Source organism: Astyanax mexicanus, chromosome 11, assembly GCF_023375975.1.
Source record: "Astyanax mexicanus isolate ESR-SI-001 chromosome 11, AstMex3_surface, whole genome shotgun sequence".
Lineage (NCBI taxonomy): Eukaryota > Metazoa > Chordata > Actinopteri > Characiformes > Acestrorhamphidae > Astyanax > Astyanax mexicanus.
In genome coordinates, this window is record NC_064418.1 from 23,717,649 (window position 1) to 23,736,286 (window position 18,638).

Consider the following 18,638-nt stretch of genomic DNA (forward strand, 5'->3'; position numbering starts at 1 on the left):
CCTTCAGAATTGGAATCCTTTCATTAGGATTTTTAGTGCTGCACAGCCTGGTTATCTGTAATTATCTCTAAGAGTTTTGCCAAAACGTAAGACAATAGTTATGCTTTCAAAAGAACATCAAACATAAAGCATGCTTACGAATCCAAGATCAGCCAATTGTATCAAATTAAGAGATTTGAACAGTGTATCGCATAAGACTGGTTGTAAATGATTGAGACAAGATGTGATTTTATTCAGTTCATAATCTCATACTTAAAAAATGTCCATTGTTCAAAGCATACAGCGAAGGCTGACACGACTGTTTTCTATTTACTGCCTGTAGCTGACCGAAGAATGGCCAGGAGGGACGTAGTGTTCCTTTTGGATGGTTCAGATGGAACTAGGAACTCTTTCCCAGCCATGCGCGATTTTGTTCAAAGAATGGTAGATAGATTGAATGTGGCAGAGGGGAGAGATCGTGTCTCTGTAGTCCAGTTCAGCAGAGACCCAGAGGCCCTTTTCTACCTTAACACATATGTAACAAAAGAGAACGTTCTCAACGCTCTCAGAGGTCTACGTCACAAAGGGGGTCGACCCCTCAACACTGGAGCAGCTCTCCAGTATGTGAGGGACAATGTCTTCACTGCATCTTCTGGAAGCAGGCGTCTAGAAGGGGTCCCGCAGCTACTGATTTTGTTGAGTGGTGGAAGGTCGTTTGATAACGTAGACACACCAGCCTCTTCGCTAAAAGAGCTTGGAGTCTTGACCTTTACTGTAGGATCAAGGGGCTCTGACAATAGAGAACTGCAGAAGATCTCATATGACCCTAGTTACACACTCTCAGTGGCAGAGTTTACTGACCTCCCCAATGTACAAGAACAGCTTTTCAACAGCATTAGCACCGTACTCGTAGAGGCCACGACTGCTCCTCCAACTCTGATAGGTAAGACAAAAAGAGCATTGATCCATTTCATGCAGTCTTTTTTGAGCTAGATTTTCTCATAGTTGCTCCAAATTCTGCCTGTTGTTTATAGCAGTGAAGATATGAAAACCTATGTACCATCAGAAACTTCCTAAAATCAAGCTACAGTCTTGTTTTTATGACCAATGCAGCTTGTTTACAATGATTTTCCTTTTTAACCTTAATCTCCATAGTACAACCAACTGCACAAAGGAGAGATGTTGTTTTCCTACTGGATGGATCAGATGGCACTCGCAGTGGGTTCTCTGCAATGAAGGACTTTGTCCTAAAAGTTGTGAACAAGCTGAATGTAGCTGAGGACAAAGACCGTGTTTCTGTAGTCCAGTTCAGCAGAGATCCTGAAACCCATTTCTACCTGAACTCGTACACAACAAAGGATGACGTTCTTGACACAGTTAGAGTGCTCAGGCACAAAGGAGGAAGACCACTGAACACCGGAGCCGCTCTCCAGCACGTCAGAGACAATGTCTTCACTGCCTCCTCCGGCAGCAGACGTCTGGAGGGCGTGCCACAGATACTGATCCTGCTGAGTGGCGGCAGGTCATTTGACAACGTTGATGTGCCAGCCTCTGCTCTGAAGGACATGGGAGTCTTGATATTCACAGTAGGCTCAAGGAGCTCTGATAGCAGAGAACTGCAGAGGATTTCATACGAGCCTAGTTATGCTCTGTCTGTGTCAGAATTCACTGACCTTCCAAATGTCCAAGAGCAGCTTCTGAACACTGTTGAGGCTGTTACTGTTTCTGTCACGCCAGCATCACCAACTCCTACCGGTATGTCTGTGTGAAAGAATGCTGTTAGCACATTTTGCAGTACTATTTTTTGTAGCTTTTCTGTTTTCTTTGGTCTTATGTTTGGAAATTCTCATGTAGCCTCCGTAAAGCGTTTAGCGCTCTCTTAGACAGGTTTTAACAAATGCCATTGTTGTCTTTCTAGTTGATTTTGACACCTCCAGAAAGGATGTTGTCTTCCTACTGGATGGCTCAGATGGCTCTAGGAATGGATTCCCAGTTATGCTTGACTTCGTACAAAAAATTGTTGAAAAATTATCCATAGACGACAACAGAGACCGTGTCTCAGTGGTGCAGTACAGTAGAGAGCCTCAGCTCCATTTCAACCTGAATACCTACTCTGCAAAGGCTGACGTTCTTGGCACTGTCAGAACTCTAAGGCACAGGGGAGGGAGACCCCTCAACACCGGGTCAGCTCTCCAGTATGTGAAAGACAATGTCTTCACTGCCTCTGCTGGCAGTAGACGTCAAGAGGGTGTCCCTCAGATTCTCATCCTGCTCAGTGGATCAAGGTCGAATGATAACATCGATATTTATGCCTCTGCTCTGAAAGAAAGTGGGGTCTTGATTCTTGGTGTTGGCACCAGGAATTCGAGCAGAGAAATTCAGAGAATTGTCAGTGATCCTTCCTACACTCAGTCTGTTTCTGAGCTTTCTGACCTTGCCAGTGTCCAGCAGCAGTTTATCACCTCGCTCCAAAGTGTGGTTTTATATGCAACACCAGTGACACCCACAGTCATAGGTAAGACAGATTCTCACTAATATTTATAAACTTTAAACACAGCCATTGAAGCTAACTACAGATTGTTGTCCCTATGTTTTTTTATTTTAAAGTCTGTCAGGTTATTGTACATTTAACTCTGCAGAGAAAAATTCGTACAAGATTAAGTGTAGGGCTTGTCTGAGGGTTTTAGACTAAAGTGTTCTGCCTTCAGAATTGGAATCCTTTCATTAGGATTTTTAGTGCTGCACAGCCTGGTTATCTGTAATTATCTCTAAGAGTTTTGCCAAAACGTAAGACAATAGTTATGCTTTCAAAAGAACATCAAACATAAAGCATGCTTACGAATCCAAGATCAGCCAATTGTATCAAATTAAGAGATTTGAACAGTGTATCGCATAAGACTGGTTGTAAATGATTGAGACAAGATGTGATTTTATTCAGTTCATAATCTCATACTTAAAAAATGTCCATTGTTCAAAGCATACAGCGAAGGCTGACACGACTGTTTTCTATTTACTGCCTGTAGCTGACCGAAGAATGGCCAGGAGGGACGTAGTGTTCCTTTTGGATGGTTCAGATGGAACTAGGAACTCTTTCCCAGCCATGCGCGATTTTGTTCAAAGAATGGTAGATAGATTGAATGTGGCAGAGGGGAGAGATCGTGTCTCTGTAGTCCAGTTCAGCAGAGACCCAGAGGCCCTTTTCTACCTTAACACATATGTAACAAAAGAGAACGTTCTCAACGCTCTCAGAGGTCTACGTCACAAAGGGGGTCGACCCCTCAACACTGGAGCAGCTCTCCAGTATGTGAGGGACAATGTCTTCACTGCATCTTCTGGAAGCAGGCGTCTAGAAGGGGTCCCGCAGCTACTGATTTTGTTGAGTGGTGGAAGGTCGTTTGATAACGTAGACACACCAGCCTCTTCGCTAAAAGAGCTTGGAGTCTTGACCTTTACTGTAGGATCAAGGGGCTCTGACAATAGAGAACTGCAGAAGATCTCATATGACCCTAGTTACACACTCTCAGTGGCAGAGTTTACTGACCTCCCCAATGTACAAGAACAGCTTTTCAACAGCATTAGCACCGTACTCGTAGAGGCCACGACTGCTCCTCCAACTCTGATAGGTAAGACAAAAAGAGCATTGATCCATTTCATGCAGTCTTTTTTGAGCTAGATTTTCTCATAGTTGCTCCAAATTCTGCCTGTTGTTTATAGCAGTGAAGATATGAAAACCTATGTACCATCAGAAACTTCCTAAAATCAAGCTACAGTCTTGTTTTTATGACCAATGCAGCTTGTTTACAATGATTTTCCTTTTTAACCTTAATCTCCATAGTACAACCAACTGCACAAAGGAGAGATGTTGTTTTCCTACTGGATGGATCAGATGGCACTCGCAGTGGGTTCTCTGCAATGAAGGACTTTGTCCTAAAAGTTGTGAACAAGCTGAATGTAGCTGAGGACAAAGACCGTGTTTCTGTAGTCCAGTTCAGCAGAGATCCTGAAACCCATTTCTACCTGAACTCGTACACAACAAAGGATGACGTTCTTGACACAGTTAGAGTGCTCAGGCACAAAGGAGGAAGACCACTGAACACCGGAGCCGCTCTCCAGCACGTCAGAGACAATGTCTTCACTGCCTCCTCCGGCAGCAGACGTCTGGAGGGCGTGCCACAGATACTGATCCTGCTGAGTGGCGGCAGGTCATTTGACAACGTTGATGTGCCAGCCTCTGCTCTGAAGGACATGGGAGTCTTGATATTCACAGTAGGCTCAAGGAGCTCTGATAGCAGAGAACTGCAGAGGATTTCATACGAGCCTAGTTATGCTCTGTCTGTGTCAGAATTCACTGACCTTCCAAATGTCCAAGAGCAGCTTCTGAACACTGTTGAGGCTGTTACTGTTTCTGTCACGCCAGCATCACCAACTCCTACCGGTATGTCTGTGTGAAAGAATGCTGTTAGCACATTTTGCAGTACTATTTTTTGTAGCTTTTCTGTTTTCTTTGGTCTTATGTTTGGAAATTCTCATGTAGCCTCCGTAAAGCGTTTAGCGCTCTCTTAGACAGGTTTTAACAAATGCCATTGTTGTCTTTCTAGTTGATTTTGACACCTCCAGAAAGGATGTTGTCTTCCTACTGGATGGCTCAGATGGCTCTAGGAATGGATTCCCAGTTATGCTTGACTTCGTACAAAAAATTGTTGAAAAATTATCCATAGATGACAACAGAGACCGTGTCTCAGTGGTGCAGTACAGTAGAGAGCCTCAGCTCCATTTCAACCTGAATACCTACTCTGCAAAGGCTGACGTTCTTGGCACTGTCAGAACTCTAAGGCACAGGGGAGGGAGACCCCTCAACACCGGGTCAGCTCTCCAGTATGTGAAAGACAATGTCTTCACTGCCTCTGCTGGCAGTAGACGTCAAGAGGGTGTCCCTCAGATTCTCATCCTGCTCAGTGGATCAAGGTCGAATGATAACATCGATATTTATGCCTCTGCTCTGAAAGAAAGTGGGGTCTTGATTCTTGGTGTTGGCACCAGGAATTCGAGCAGAGAAATTCAGAGAATTGTCAGTGATCCTTCCTACACTCAGTCTGTTTCTGAGCTTTCTGACCTTGCCAGTGTCCAGCAGCAGTTTATCACCTCGCTCCAAAGTGCGGTTTTATATGCAACACCAGTGACACCCACAGTCATAGGTAAGACAGATTCTCACTAATATTTATAAACTTTAAACACAGCCATTGAAGCTAACTACAGATTGTTGTCCCTATGTTTTTTTATTTTAAAGTCTGTCAGGTTATTGTACATTTAACTCTGCAGAGAAAAATTCGTACAAGATTAAGTGTAGGGCTTGTCTGAGGGTTTTAGACTAAAGTGTTCTGCCTTCAGAATTGGAATCCTTTCATTAGGATTTTTAGTGCTGCACAGCCTGGTTATCTGTAATTATCTCTAAGAGTTTTGCCAAAACGTAAGACAATAGTTATGCTTTCAAAAGAACATCAAACATAAAGCATGCTTACGAATCCAAGATCAGCCAATTGTATCAAATTAAGAGATTTGAACAGTGTATCGCATAAGACTGGTTGTAAATGATTGAGACAAGATGTGATTTTATTCAGTTCATAATCTCATACTTAAAAAATGTCCATTGTTCAAAGCATACAGCGAAGGCTGACACGACTGTTTTCTATTTACTGCCTGTAGCTGACCGAAGAATGGCCAGGAGGGACGTAGTGTTCCTTTTGGATGGTTCAGATGGAACTAGGAACTCTTTCCCAGCCATGCGCGATTTTGTTCAAAGAATGGTAGATAGATTGAATGTGGCAGAGGGGAGAGATCGTGTCTCTGTAGTCCAGTTCAGCAGAGACCCAGAGGCCCTTTTCTACCTTAACACATATGTAACAAAAGAGAACGTTCTCAACGCTCTCAGAGGTCTACGTCACAAAGGGGGTCGACCCCTCAACACTGGAGCAGCTCTCCAGTATGTGAGGGACAATGTCTTCACTGCATCTTCTGGAAGCAGGCGTCTAGAAGGGGTCCCGCAGCTACTGATTTTGTTGAGTGGTGGAAGGTCGTTTGATAACGTAGACACACCAGCCTCTTCGCTAAAAGAGCTTGGAGTCTTGACCTTTACTGTAGGATCAAGGGGCTCTGACAATAGAGAACTGCAGAAGATCTCATATGACCCTAGTTACACACTCTCAGTGGCAGAGTTTACTGACCTCCCCAATGTACAAGAACAGCTTTTCAACAGCATTAGCACCGTACTCGTAGAGGCCACGACTGCTCCTCCAACTCTGATAGGTAAGACAAAAAGAGCATTGATCCATTTCATGCAGTCTTTTTTGAGCTAGATTTTCTCATAGTTGCTCCAAATTCTGCCTGTTGTTTATAGCAGTGAAGATATGAAAACCTATGTACCATCAGAAACTTCCTAAAATCAAGCTACAGTCTTGTTTTTATGACCAATGCAGCTTGTTTACAATGATTTTCCTTTTTAACCTTAATCTCCATAGTACAACCAACTGCACAAAGGAGAGATGTTGTTTTCCTACTGGATGGATCAGATGGCACTCGCAGTGGGTTCTCTGCAATGAAGGACTTTGTCCTAAAAGTTGTGAACAAGCTGAATGTAGCTGAGGACAAAGACCGTGTTTCTGTAGTCCAGTTCAGCAGAGATCCTGAAACCCATTTCTACCTGAACTCGTACACAACAAAGGATGACGTTCTTGACACAGTTAGAGTGCTCAGGCACAAAGGAGGAAGACCACTGAACACCGGAGCCGCTCTCCAGCACGTCAGAGACAATGTCTTCACTGCCTCCTCCGGCAGCAGACGTCTGGAGGGCGTGCCACAGATACTGATCCTGCTGAGTGGCGGCAGGTCATTTGACAACGTTGATGTGCCAGCCTCTGCTCTGAAGGACATGGGAGTCTTGATATTCACAGTAGGCTCAAGGAGCTCTGATAGCAGAGAACTGCAGAGGATTTCATACGAGCCTAGTTATGCTCTGTCTGTGTCAGAATTCACTGACCTTCCAAATGTCCAAGAGCAGCTTCTGAACACTGTTGAGGCTGTTACTGTTTCTGTCACGCCAGCATCACCAACTCCTACCGGTATGTCTGTGTGAAAGAATGCTGTTAGCACATTTTGCAGTACTATTTTTTGTAGCTTTTCTGTTTTCTTTGGTCTTATGTTTGGAAATTCTCATGTAGCCTCCGTAAAGCGTTTAGCGCTCTCTTAGACAGGTTTTAACAAATGCCATTGTTGTCTTTCTAGTTGATTTTGACACCTCCAGAAAGGATGTTGTCTTCCTACTGGATGGCTCAGATGGCTCTAGGAATGGATTCCCAGTTATGCTTGACTTCGTACAAAAAATTGTTGAAAAATTATCCATAGACGACAACAGAGACCGTGTCTCAGTGGTGCAGTACAGTAGAGAGCCTCAGCTCCATTTCAACCTGAATACCTACTCTGCAAAGGCTGACGTTCTTGGCACTGTCAGAACTCTAAGGCACAGGGGAGGGAGACCCCTCAACACCGGGTCAGCTCTCCAGTATGTGAAAGACAATGTCTTCACTGCCTCTGCTGGCAGTAGACGTCAAGAGGGTGTCCCTCAGATTCTCATCCTGCTCAGTGGATCAAGGTCGAATGATAACATCGATATTTATGCCTCTGCTCTGAAAGAAAGTGGGGTCTTGATTCTTGGTGTTGGCACCAGGAATTCGAGCAGAGAAATTCAGAGAATTGTCAGTGATCCTTCCTACACTCAGTCTGTTTCTGAGCTTTCTGACCTTGCCAGTGTCCAGCAGCAGTTTATCACCTCGCTCCAAAGTGTGGTTTTATATGCAACACCAGTGACACCCACAGTCATAGGTAAGACAGATTCTCACTAATATTTATAAACTTTAAACACAGCCATTGAAGCTAACTACAGATTGTTGTCCCTATGTTTTTTTATTTTAAAGTCTGTCAGGTTATTGTACATTTAACTCTGCAGAGAAAAATTCGTACAAGATTAAGTGTAGGGCTTGTCTGAGGGTTTTAGACTAAAGTGTTCTGCCTTCAGAATTGGAATCCTTTCATTAGGATTTTTAGTGCTGCACAGCCTGGTTATCTGTAATTATCTCTAAGAGTTTTGCCAAAACGTAAGACAATAGTTATGCTTTCAAAAGAACATCAAACATAAAGCATGCTTACGAATCCAAGATCAGCCAATTGTATCAAATTAAGAGATTTGAACAGTGTATCGCATAAGACTGGTTGTAAATGATTGAGACAAGATGTGATTTTATTCAGTTCATAATCTCATACTTAAAAAATGTCCATTGTTCAAAGCATACAGCGAAGGCTGACACGACTGTTTTCTATTTACTGCCTGTAGCTGACCGAAGAATGGCCAGGAGGGACGTAGTGTTCCTTTTGGATGGTTCAGATGGAACTAGGAACTCTTTCCCAGCCATGCGCGATTTTGTTCAAAGAATGGTAGATAGATTGAATGTGGCAGAGGGGAGAGATCGTGTCTCTGTAGTCCAGTTCAGCAGAGACCCAGAGGCCCTTTTCTACCTTAACACATATGTAACAAAAGAGAACGTTCTCAACGCTCTCAGAGGTCTACGTCACAAAGGGGGTCGACCCCTCAACACTGGAGCAGCTCTCCAGTATGTGAGGGACAATGTCTTCACTGCATCTTCTGGAAGCAGGCGTCTAGAAGGGGTCCCGCAGCTACTGATTTTGTTGAGTGGTGGAAGGTCGTTTGATAACGTAGACACACCAGCCTCTTCGCTAAAAGAGCTTGGAGTCTTGACCTTTACTGTAGGATCAAGGGGCTCTGACAATAGAGAACTGCAGAAGATCTCATATGACCCTAGTTACACACTCTCAGTGGCAGAGTTTACTGACCTCCCCAATGTACAAGAGCAGCTTTTCAACAGCATTAGCACCGTACTCGTAGAGGCCACGACTGCTCCTCCAACTCTGATAGGTAAGACAAAAAGAGCATTGATCCATTTCATGCAGTCTTTTTTGAGCTAGATTTTCTCATAGTTGCTCCAAATTCTGCCTGTTGTTTATAGCAGTGAAGATATGAAAACCTATGTACCATCAGAAACTTCCTAAAATCAAGCTACAGTCTTGTTTTTATGACCAATGCAGCTTGTTTACAATGATTTTCCTTTTTAACCTTAATCTCCATAGTACAACCAACTGCACAAAGGAGAGATGTTGTTTTCCTACTGGATGGATCAGATGGCACTCGCAGTGGGTTCTCTGCAATGAAGGACTTTGTCCTAAAAGTTGTGAACAAGCTGAATGTAGCTGAGGACAAAGACCGTGTTTCTGTAGTCCAGTTCAGCAGAGATCCTGAAACCCATTTCTACCTGAACTCGTACACAACAAAGGATGACGTTCTTGACACAGTTAGAGTGCTCAGGCACAAAGGAGGAAGACCACTGAACACCGGAGCCGCTCTCCAGCACGTCAGAGACAATGTCTTCACTGCCTCCTCCGGCAGCAGACGTCTGGAGGGCGTGCCACAGATACTGATCCTGCTGAGTGGCGGCAGGTCATTTGACAACGTTGATGTGCCAGCCTCTGCTCTGAAGGACATGGGAGTCTTGATATTCACAGTAGGCTCAAGGAGCTCTGATAGCAGAGAACTGCAGAGGATTTCATACGAGCCTAGTTATGCTCTGTCTGTGTCAGAATTCACTGACCTTCCAAATGTCCAAGAGCAGCTTCTGAACACTGTTGAGGCTGTTACTGTTTCTGTCACGCCAGCATCACCAACTCCTACCGGTATGTCTGTGTGAAAGAATGCTGTTAGCACATTTTGCAGTACTATTTTTTGTAGCTTTTCTGTTTTCTTTGGTCTTATGTTTGGAAATTCTCATGTAGCCTCCGTAAAGCGATTAGCGCTCTCTTAGACAGGTTTTAACAAATGCCATTGTTGTCTTTCTAGTTGATTTTGACACCTCCAGAAAGGATGTTGTCTTCCTACTGGATGGCTCAGATGGCTCTAGGAATGGATTCCCAGTTATGCTTGACTTCGTACAAAAATTTTTTGAAAAATTATCCATAGATGACAACAGAGACCGTGTCTCAGTGGTGCAGTACAGTAGAGAGCCTCAGCTCCATTTCAACCTGAATACCTACTCTGCAAAGGCTGACGTTCTTGGCACTGTCAGAACTCTAAGGCACAGGGGAGGGAGACCCCTCAACACCGGGTCAGCTCTCCAGTATGTGAAAGACAATGTCTTCACTGCCTCTGCTGGCAGTAGACGTCAAGAGGGTGTCCCTCAGATTCTCATCCTGCTCAGTGGATCAAGGTCGAATGATAACATCGATATTCCTGCCTCTGCTCTGAAAGAAAGTGGGGTCTTGATTCTTGGTGTTGGCACGAGGAATTCGAGCAGAGAAATTCAGAGAATTGTCAGTGATCCATCCTACACTCAGTCTGTTTCTGAGCTTTCTGACCTTGCCAGTGTCCAGCAGCAGTTTATCACCTCGCTCCAAAGTGTGGTTTTATATGCAACACCAGTGACACCCACAGTCATAGGTAAGACAGATTCTCACTAATATTTACAAACTTTAAACACAGCCATTGAAGCTAACTACAGATTGTTGTCCCTATGTTTTTTATTTTAAAGTCTATCAGGTTATTGTACATTTAACTCTGCAGAGAAAAATTCGTACAAGATTAAGTGTAGGGCTTGTCTGAGGGTTTTAGACTAAAGTGTTCTGCCTTCAGAATTGGAATCCTTTCATTAGGATTTTTAGTGCTGCACAGCCTGGTTATCTGTAATTATCTCTAAGAGTTTTGCCAAAACGTAAGACAATAGTTATGCTTTCAAAAGAACATCAAACATAAAGCATGCTTACGAATCCAAGATCAGCCAATTGTATCAAATTAAGAGATTTGAACAGTGTATCGCATAAGACTGGTTGTAAATGATTGAGACAAGATGTGATTTTATTCAGTTCATAATCTCATACTTAAAAAATGTCCATTGTTCAAAGCATACAGCGAAGGCTGACACGACTGTTTTCTATTTACTGCCTGTAGCTGACCGAAGAATGGCCAGGAGGGACGTAGTGTTCCTTTTGGATGGTTCAGATGGAACTAGGAACTCTTTCCCAGCCATGCGCGATTTTGTTCAAAGAATGGTGGATAGATTGAATGTGGCAGAGGGGAGAGATCGTGTCTCTGTAGTCCAGTTCAGCAGAGATCCAGAGGCCCTTTTCTACCTTAACACATACGTAACAAAGGAGAACGTTCTCAACGCTCTCAGAGGTCTACGTCACAAAGGGGGTCGACCCCTCAACACTGGAGCAGCTCTCCAGTATGTGAGGGACAATGTCTTCACTGCATCTTCTGGAAGCAGGCGTCTAGAGGGGGTCCCGCAGCTACTGATTTTGTTGAGTGGTGGAAGGTCGTTTGATAACGTAGACACACCAGCCTCTTCGCTAAAAGAGCTTGGAGTCTTGACCTTTACTGTAGGATCAAGGGGCTCTGACAATAGAGAACTGCAGAAGATCTCATATGACCCTAGTTACACACTCTCAGTGGCAGAGTTTACTGACCTCCCCAATGTACAAGAGCAGCTTTTCAACAGCATTAGCACCGTACTCGTAGAGGCCACGACTGCTCCTCCAACTCTGATAGGTAAGACAAAAAGAGCATTGATCCATTTCATGCAGTCTTTTTTGAGCTAGATTTTCTCATAGTTGCTCCAAATTCTGCCTGTTGTTTATAGCAGTGAAGATATGAAAACCTATGTACCATCAGAAACTTCCTAAAATCAAGCTACAGTCTTGTTTTATGACCAATGCAGCTTGTTTACAATGATTTTCCTTTTTAACCTTAATCTCCATAGTACAACCAACTGCACAAAGGAGAGATGTTGTTTTCCTACTGGATGGATCAGATGGCACTCGCAGTGGGTTCTCTGCAATGAAGGACTTTGTCCTAAAAGTTGTGAACAAGCTGAATGTAGCTGAGGACAAAGACCGTGTTTCTGTAGTCCAGTTCAGCAGAGATCCTGAAACCCATTTCTACCTGAACTCGTACACAACAAAGGATGACGTTCTTGACACAGTTAGAGTGCTCAGGCACAAAGGAGGAAGACCACTGAACACCGGAGCCGCTCTCCAGCACGTCAGAGACAATGTCTTCACTGCCTCCTCCGGCAGCAGACGTCTGGAGGGCGTGCCACAGATACTGATCCTGCTGAGTGGCGGCAGGTCATTTGACAACGTTGATGTGCCAGCCTCTGCTCTGAAGGACATGGGAGTCTTGATATTCACAGTAGGCTCAAGGAGCTCTGATAGCAGAGAACTGCAGAGGATTTCATACGAGCCTAGTTATGCTCTGTCTGTGTCAGAATTCACTGACCTTCCAAATGTCCAAGAGCAGCTTCTGAACACTGTTGAGGCTGTTACTGTTTCTGTCACGCCAGCATCACCAACTCCTACCGGTATGTCTGTGTGAAAGAATGCTGTTAGCACATTTTGCAGTACTATTTTTTGTAGCTTTTCTGTTTTCTTTGGTCTTATGTTTGGAAATTCTCATGTAGCCTCCGTAAAGCGTTTAGCGCTCTCTTAGACAGGTTTTAACAAATGCCATTGTTGTCTTTCTAGTTGATTTTGACACCTCCAGAAAGGATGTTGTCTTCCTACTGGATGGCTCAGATGGCTCTAGGAATGGATTCCCAGTTATGCTTGACTTCGTACAAAAAATTGTTGAAAAATTATCCATAGATGACAACAGAGACCGTGTCTCAGTGGTGCAGTACAGTAGAGAGCCTCAGCTCCATTTCAACCTGAATACCTACTCTGCAAAGGCTGACGTTCTTGGCACTGTCAGAACTCTAAGGCACAGGGGAGGGAGACCCCTCAACACCGGGTCAGCTCTCCAGTATGTGAAAGACAATGTCTTCACTGCCTCTGCTGGCAGTAGACGTCAAGAGGGTGTCCCTCAGATTCTCATCCTGCTCAGTGGATCAAGGTCGAATGATAACATCGATATTTATGCCTCTGCTCTGAAAGAAAGTGGGGTCTTGATTCTTGGTGTTGGCACCAGGAATTCGAGCAGAGAAATTCAGAGAATTGTCAGTGATCCTTCCTACACTCAGTCTGTTTCTGAGCTTTCTGACCTTGCCAGTGTCCAGCAGCAGTTTATCACCTCGCTCCAAAGTGCGGTTTTATATGCAACACCAGTGACACCCACAGTCATAGGTAAGACAGATTCTCACTAATATTTATAAACTTTAAACACAGCCATTGAAGCTAACTACAGATTGTTGTCCCTATGTTTTTTTATTTTAAAGTCTGTCAGGTTATTGTACATTTAACTCTGCAGAGAAAAATTCGTACAAGATTAAGTGTAGGGCTTGTCTGAGGGTTTTAGACTAAAGTGTTCTGCCTTCAGAATTGGAATCCTTTCATTAGGATTTTTAGTGCTGCACAGCCTGGTTATCTGTAATTATCTCTAAGAGTTTTGCCAAAACGTAAGACAATAGTTATGCTTTCAAAAGAACATCAAACATAAAGCATGCTTACGAATCCAAGATCAGCCAATTGTATCAAATTAAGAGATTTGAACAGTGTATCGCATAAGACTGGTTGTAAATGATTGAGACAAGATGTGATTTTATTCAGTTCATAATCTCATACTTAAAAAATGTCCATTGTTCAAAGCATACAGCGAAGGCTGACACGACTGTTTTCTATTTACTGCCTGTAGCTGACCGAAGAATGGCCAGGAGGGACGTAGTGTTCCTTTTGGATGGTTCAGATGGAACTAGGAACTCTTTCCCAGCCATGCGCGATTTTGTTCAAAGAATGGTAGATAGATTGAATGTGGCAGAGGGGAGAGATCGTGTCTCTGTAGTCCAGTTCAGCAGAGACCCAGAGGCCCTTTTCTACCTTAACACATATGTAACAAAAGAGAACGTTCTCAACGCTCTCAGAGGTCTACGTCACAAAGGGGGTCGACCCCTCAACACTGGAGCAGCTCTCCAGTATGTGAGGGACAATGTCTTCACTGCATCTTCTGGAAGCAGGCGTCTAGAAGGGGTCCCGCAGCTACTGATTTTGTTGAGTGGTGGAAGGTCGTTTGATAACGTAGACACACCAGCCTCTTCGCTAAAAGAGCTTGGAGTCTTGACCTTTACTGTAGGATCAAGGGGCTCTGACAATAGAGAACTGCAGAAGATCTCATATGACCCTAGTTACACACTCTCAGTGGCAGAGTTTACTGACCTCCCCAATGTACAAGAACAGCTTTTCAACAGCATTAGCACCGTACTCGTAGAGGCCACGACTGCTCCTCCAACTCTGATAGGTAAGACAAAAAGAGCATTGATCCATTTCATGCAGTCTTTTTTGAGCTAGATTTTCTCATAGTTGCTCCAAATTCTGCCTGTTGTTTATAGCAGTGAAGATATGAAAACCTATGTACCATCAGAAACTTCCTAAAATCAAGCTACAGTCTTGTTTTTATGACCAATGCAGCTTGTTTACAATGATTTTCCTTTTTAACCTTAATCTCCATAGTACAACCAACTGCACAAAGGAGAGATGTTGTTTTCCTACTGGATGGATCAGATGGCACTCGCAGTGGGTTCTCTGCAATGAAGGACTTTGTCCTAAATGTTGTGAACAAGCTGAATGTAGCTGAGGACAAAGACCGTGTTTCTGTAGTCCAGTTCAGCAGAGATCCTGAAACCCATTTCTACCTGAACTCGTACACAACAAAGGATGACGTTCTTGACACAGTTAGAGTGCTCAGGCACAAAGGAGGAAGACCACTGAACACCGGAGCCGCTCTCCAGCACGTCAGAGACAATGTCTTCACTGCCTCCTCCGGCAGCAGACGTCTGGAGGGCGTGCCACAGATACTGATCCTGCTGAGTGGCGGCAGGTCATTTGACAACGTTGATGTGCCAGCCTCTGCTCTGAAGGACATGGGAGTCTTGATATTCACAGTAGGCTCAAGGAGCTCTGATAGCAGAGAACTGCAGAGGATTTCATACGAGCCTAGTTATGCTCTGTCTGTGTCAGAATTCACTGACCTTCCAAATGTCCAAGAGCAGCTTCTGAACACTGTTGAGGCTGTTACTGTTTCTGTCACACCAGCATCACCAACTCCTACCGGTATGTCTGTGTGAAAGAATGCTGTTAGCACATTTTGCAGTACTATTTTTGTAGCTTTTCTGTTTTCTTTGGTCTTATGTTTGGAAATTCTCATGTAGCCTCCGTAAAGCGTTTAGCGCTCTCTTAGACAGGTTTTAACAAATGCCATTGTTGTCTTTCTAGTTGATTTTGACACCTCCAGAAAGGATGTTGTCTTCCTACTGGATGGCTCAGATGGCTCTAGGAATGGATTCCCAGTTATGCTTGACTTCGTACAAAAAATTGTTGAAAAATTATCCATAGATGACAACAGAGACCGTGTCTCAGTGGTGCAGTACAGTAGAGAGCCTCAGCTCCATTTCAATCTGAATACCTACTCTGCAAAGGCTGACGTTCTTGGCACTGTCAGAACTCTAAGGCACAGGGGAGGGAGACCCCTCAACACCGGGTCAGCTCTCCAGTATGTGAAAGACAATGTCTTCACTGCCTCTGCTGGCAGTAGACGTCAAGAGGGTGTCCCTCAGATTCTCATCCTGCTCAGTGGATCAAGGTCGAATGATAACATCGATATTCCTGCCTCTGCTCTGAAAGAAAGTGGGGTCTTGATTCTTGGTGTTGGCACCAGGAATTCGAGCAGAGAAATTCAGAGAATTGTCAGTGATCCTTCCTACACTCAGTCTGTTTCTGAGCTTTCTGACCTTGCCAGTGTCCAGCAGCAGTTTATCACCTCGCTCCAAAGTGCTGTTTTATATGCAACACCAGTGACACCCACAGTCATAGGTAAGACAGATTCTCACTAATATTTACAAACTTTAAACCCAGCCATTAAAGCTAACTACAGATTGTTGTCCCTATGTTTTTTATTTTAAAGTCTGTCAGGTTATTGTACATTTAATTCTGCAGAGAAAAATTCGTACAGGATTAAGTGTAGGGCTTGTCTGAGGGTTTTAGATTAAAGGCTTCTGCCTTCAGAATTGGAATCCTTTCATTAGGATTTTTAGTGCTGCACATCCTGGTTATCTGTAATTATCTCTAAAAGTTTTGCCAAAACGTAAGACAACAGTTATGCTTTCAAAAGAACATCAAACGTAAAGCATGCGTACGAATCCATGATCAGCCAATCGTATCAAATTAAGAGATTTGAACAGTGTATCGCATAAGACTGGTTGTAAATGATTGAGACAAGATGTGATTTTATCCAGTTCATAATCTCATACTTAAAAAATGTCCATTGTTCAAAGCATACAGCGAAGGCTGACACGACTGTTTTCTATTTACTGCCTGTAGCTGACCGAAGAATGGCCAGGAGGGACGTAGTGTTCCTTTTGGATGGTTCAGATGGAACTAGGAACTCTTTCCCAGCTATGCGCGATTTTGTTCAAAGAATGGTGGATAGATTGAATGTGGCAGATGGGAGAGATCGTGTCTCTGTAGTCCAGTTCAGCAGAGACCCAGAGGCCCTTTTCTACCTTAACACATACGTAACAAAGGAGAACGTTCTCAACGCTCTCAGAGGTCTACGTCACAAAGGGGGTCGACCCCTCAACACTGGAGCAGCTCTCCAGTATGTGAGGGACAATGTCTTCACTGCATCTTCTGGAAGCAGGCGTCTAGAGGGGGTCCCGCAGCTACTGATTTTGTTGAGTGGTGGAAGGTCGTTTGATAACGTAGACACACCAGCCTCTTCGCTAAAAGGGCTTGGAGTCTTGACCTTTACTGTAGGATCAAGGGGCTCTGACAATAGAGAGCTGCAGAAGATCTCATATGACCCTAGTTACACACTCTCAGTGGCAGAGTTTACTGACCTCCCCAATGTACAAGAGCAGCTTTTCAACAGCATTAGCACCGTACTCGTAGAGGCCACGACTGCTCCTCCAACTCTGATAGGTAAGACAAAAAGAGCATTGATCCATTTCATGCAGTCTTTTTTGAGCTAGATTTTCTCATAGTTGCTCCAAATTCTGCCTGTTGTTTATAGCAGTGAAGATATGAAAACCTATGTACCATCAGAAACTTCCTAAAATCAAGCTACAGTCTTGTTTTTATAACCAATGCAGCTTATTTACAATGATTTTCCTTTTTAACCTTAATCTCCATAGTACAACCAACTGCACAAAGGAGAGATGTTGTTTTCCTACTGGATGGATCAGATGGCACTCGCAGTGGGTTCTCTGCAATGAAGGACTTTGTCCTAAAAGTTGTGAACAAGCTGAATGTAGCTGAGGACAAAGACCGTGTTTCTGTAGTCCAGTTCAGCAGAGATCCTGAAACCCATTTCTACCTGAACTCGTACACAACAAAGGATGACGTTCTTGACACAGTTAGAGTGCTCAGGCACAAAGGAGGAAGACCACTGAACACCGGAGCCGCTCTCCAGCACGTCAGAGACAATGTCTTCACTGCCTCCTCCGGCAGCAGACGTCTGGAGGGCGTGCCACAGATACTGATCCTGCTGAGTGGTGGCAGGTCATTTGACAACGTTGATGTGCCAGCCTCTGCTCTGAAGGACATGGGAGTCTTGATATTCACAGTAGGCTCAAGGAGCTCTGATAGCAGAGAACTGCAGAGGATTTCATACGAGCCTAGTTATGCTCTGTCTGTGTCAGAATTCACTGACCTTCCAAATGTCCAAGAGCAGCTTCTGAACACTGTTGAGGCTGTTACTGTTTCTGTCACGCCAGCATCACCAACTCCTACCGGTATGTCTGTGTGAAAGAATGCTGTTAGCACATTTTGCAGTACTATTTTTTGTAGCTTTTCTGTTTTCTTTGGTCTTATGTTTGGAAATTCTCATGTAGCCTCCGTAAAGCGTTTAGCGCTCTCTTAGACAGGTTTTAACAAATGCCATTGTTGTCTTTCTAGTTGATTTTGACACCTCCAGAAAGGATGTTGTCTTCCTACTGGATGGCTCAGATGGCTCTAGGAATGGATTCCCAGTTATGCTTGACTTCGTACAAAAAATTGTTGAAAAATTATCCATAGACGACAACAGAGACCGTGTCTCAGTGGTGCAGTACAGTAGAGAGCCTCAGCTCCATTTCAATCTGAATACCTACTCTGCAAAGGCTGACGTTCTTGGCACTGTCAGAACTCTAAGGCACAGGGGAGGGAGACCCCTCAACACCGGGTCAGCTCTCCAGTATGTGAAAGACAATGTCTTCACTGCCTCTGCTGGCAGTAGACGTCAAGAGGGTGTCCCTCAGATTCTCATCCTGCTCAGTGGATCAAGGTCGAATGATAACATCGATATTCCTGCCTCTGCTCTGAAAGAAAGTGGGGTCTTGATTCTTGGTGTTGGCACCAGGAATTCGAGCAGAGAAATTCAGAGAATTGTCAGTGATCCTTCCTACACTCAGTCTGTTTCTGAGCTTTCTGACCTTGCCAGTGTCCAGCAGCAGTTTATCACCTCGCTCCAAAGTGCGGTTTTATATGCAACACCAGTGACACCCACAGTCATAGGTAAGACAGATTCTCACTAATATTTACAAACTTTAAACCCAGCCATTAAAGCTAACTACAGATTGTTG

At 44.1% G+C, this 18,638-nt stretch overlaps 3 protein-coding genes across 5 annotated transcripts in view; all 3 read left to right on the forward strand.

Annotated features, from left to right (window-relative positions):
• LOC103046416 (collagen alpha-3(VI) chain) overlaps window positions 1-18,638 on the forward strand; it is a 138,300-nt gene that overhangs the window by 36,561 nt on the left and 83,101 nt on the right. The window lies entirely within an intron of this gene.
• Window positions 989-1,976, forward strand: LOC125804907 (collagen alpha-3(VI) chain-like). Its single transcript, XM_049484684.1, has one exon. It carries the CDS (start codon window positions 1,212-1,214, stop codon window positions 1,746-1,748), a length of 537 nt encoding a protein of 178 aa, XP_049340641.1. The 5' UTR covers window positions 989-1,211; the 3' UTR covers window positions 1,749-1,976.
• On the forward strand, window positions 14,387-15,243 carry LOC125804906 (collagen alpha-3(VI) chain-like). Its single transcript, XM_049484683.1, has one exon. The coding sequence runs from the start codon at window positions 14,610-14,612 to the stop codon at window positions 15,144-15,146; it is 537 nt and encodes a 178-aa protein (XP_049340640.1). The 5' UTR covers window positions 14,387-14,609; the 3' UTR covers window positions 15,147-15,243.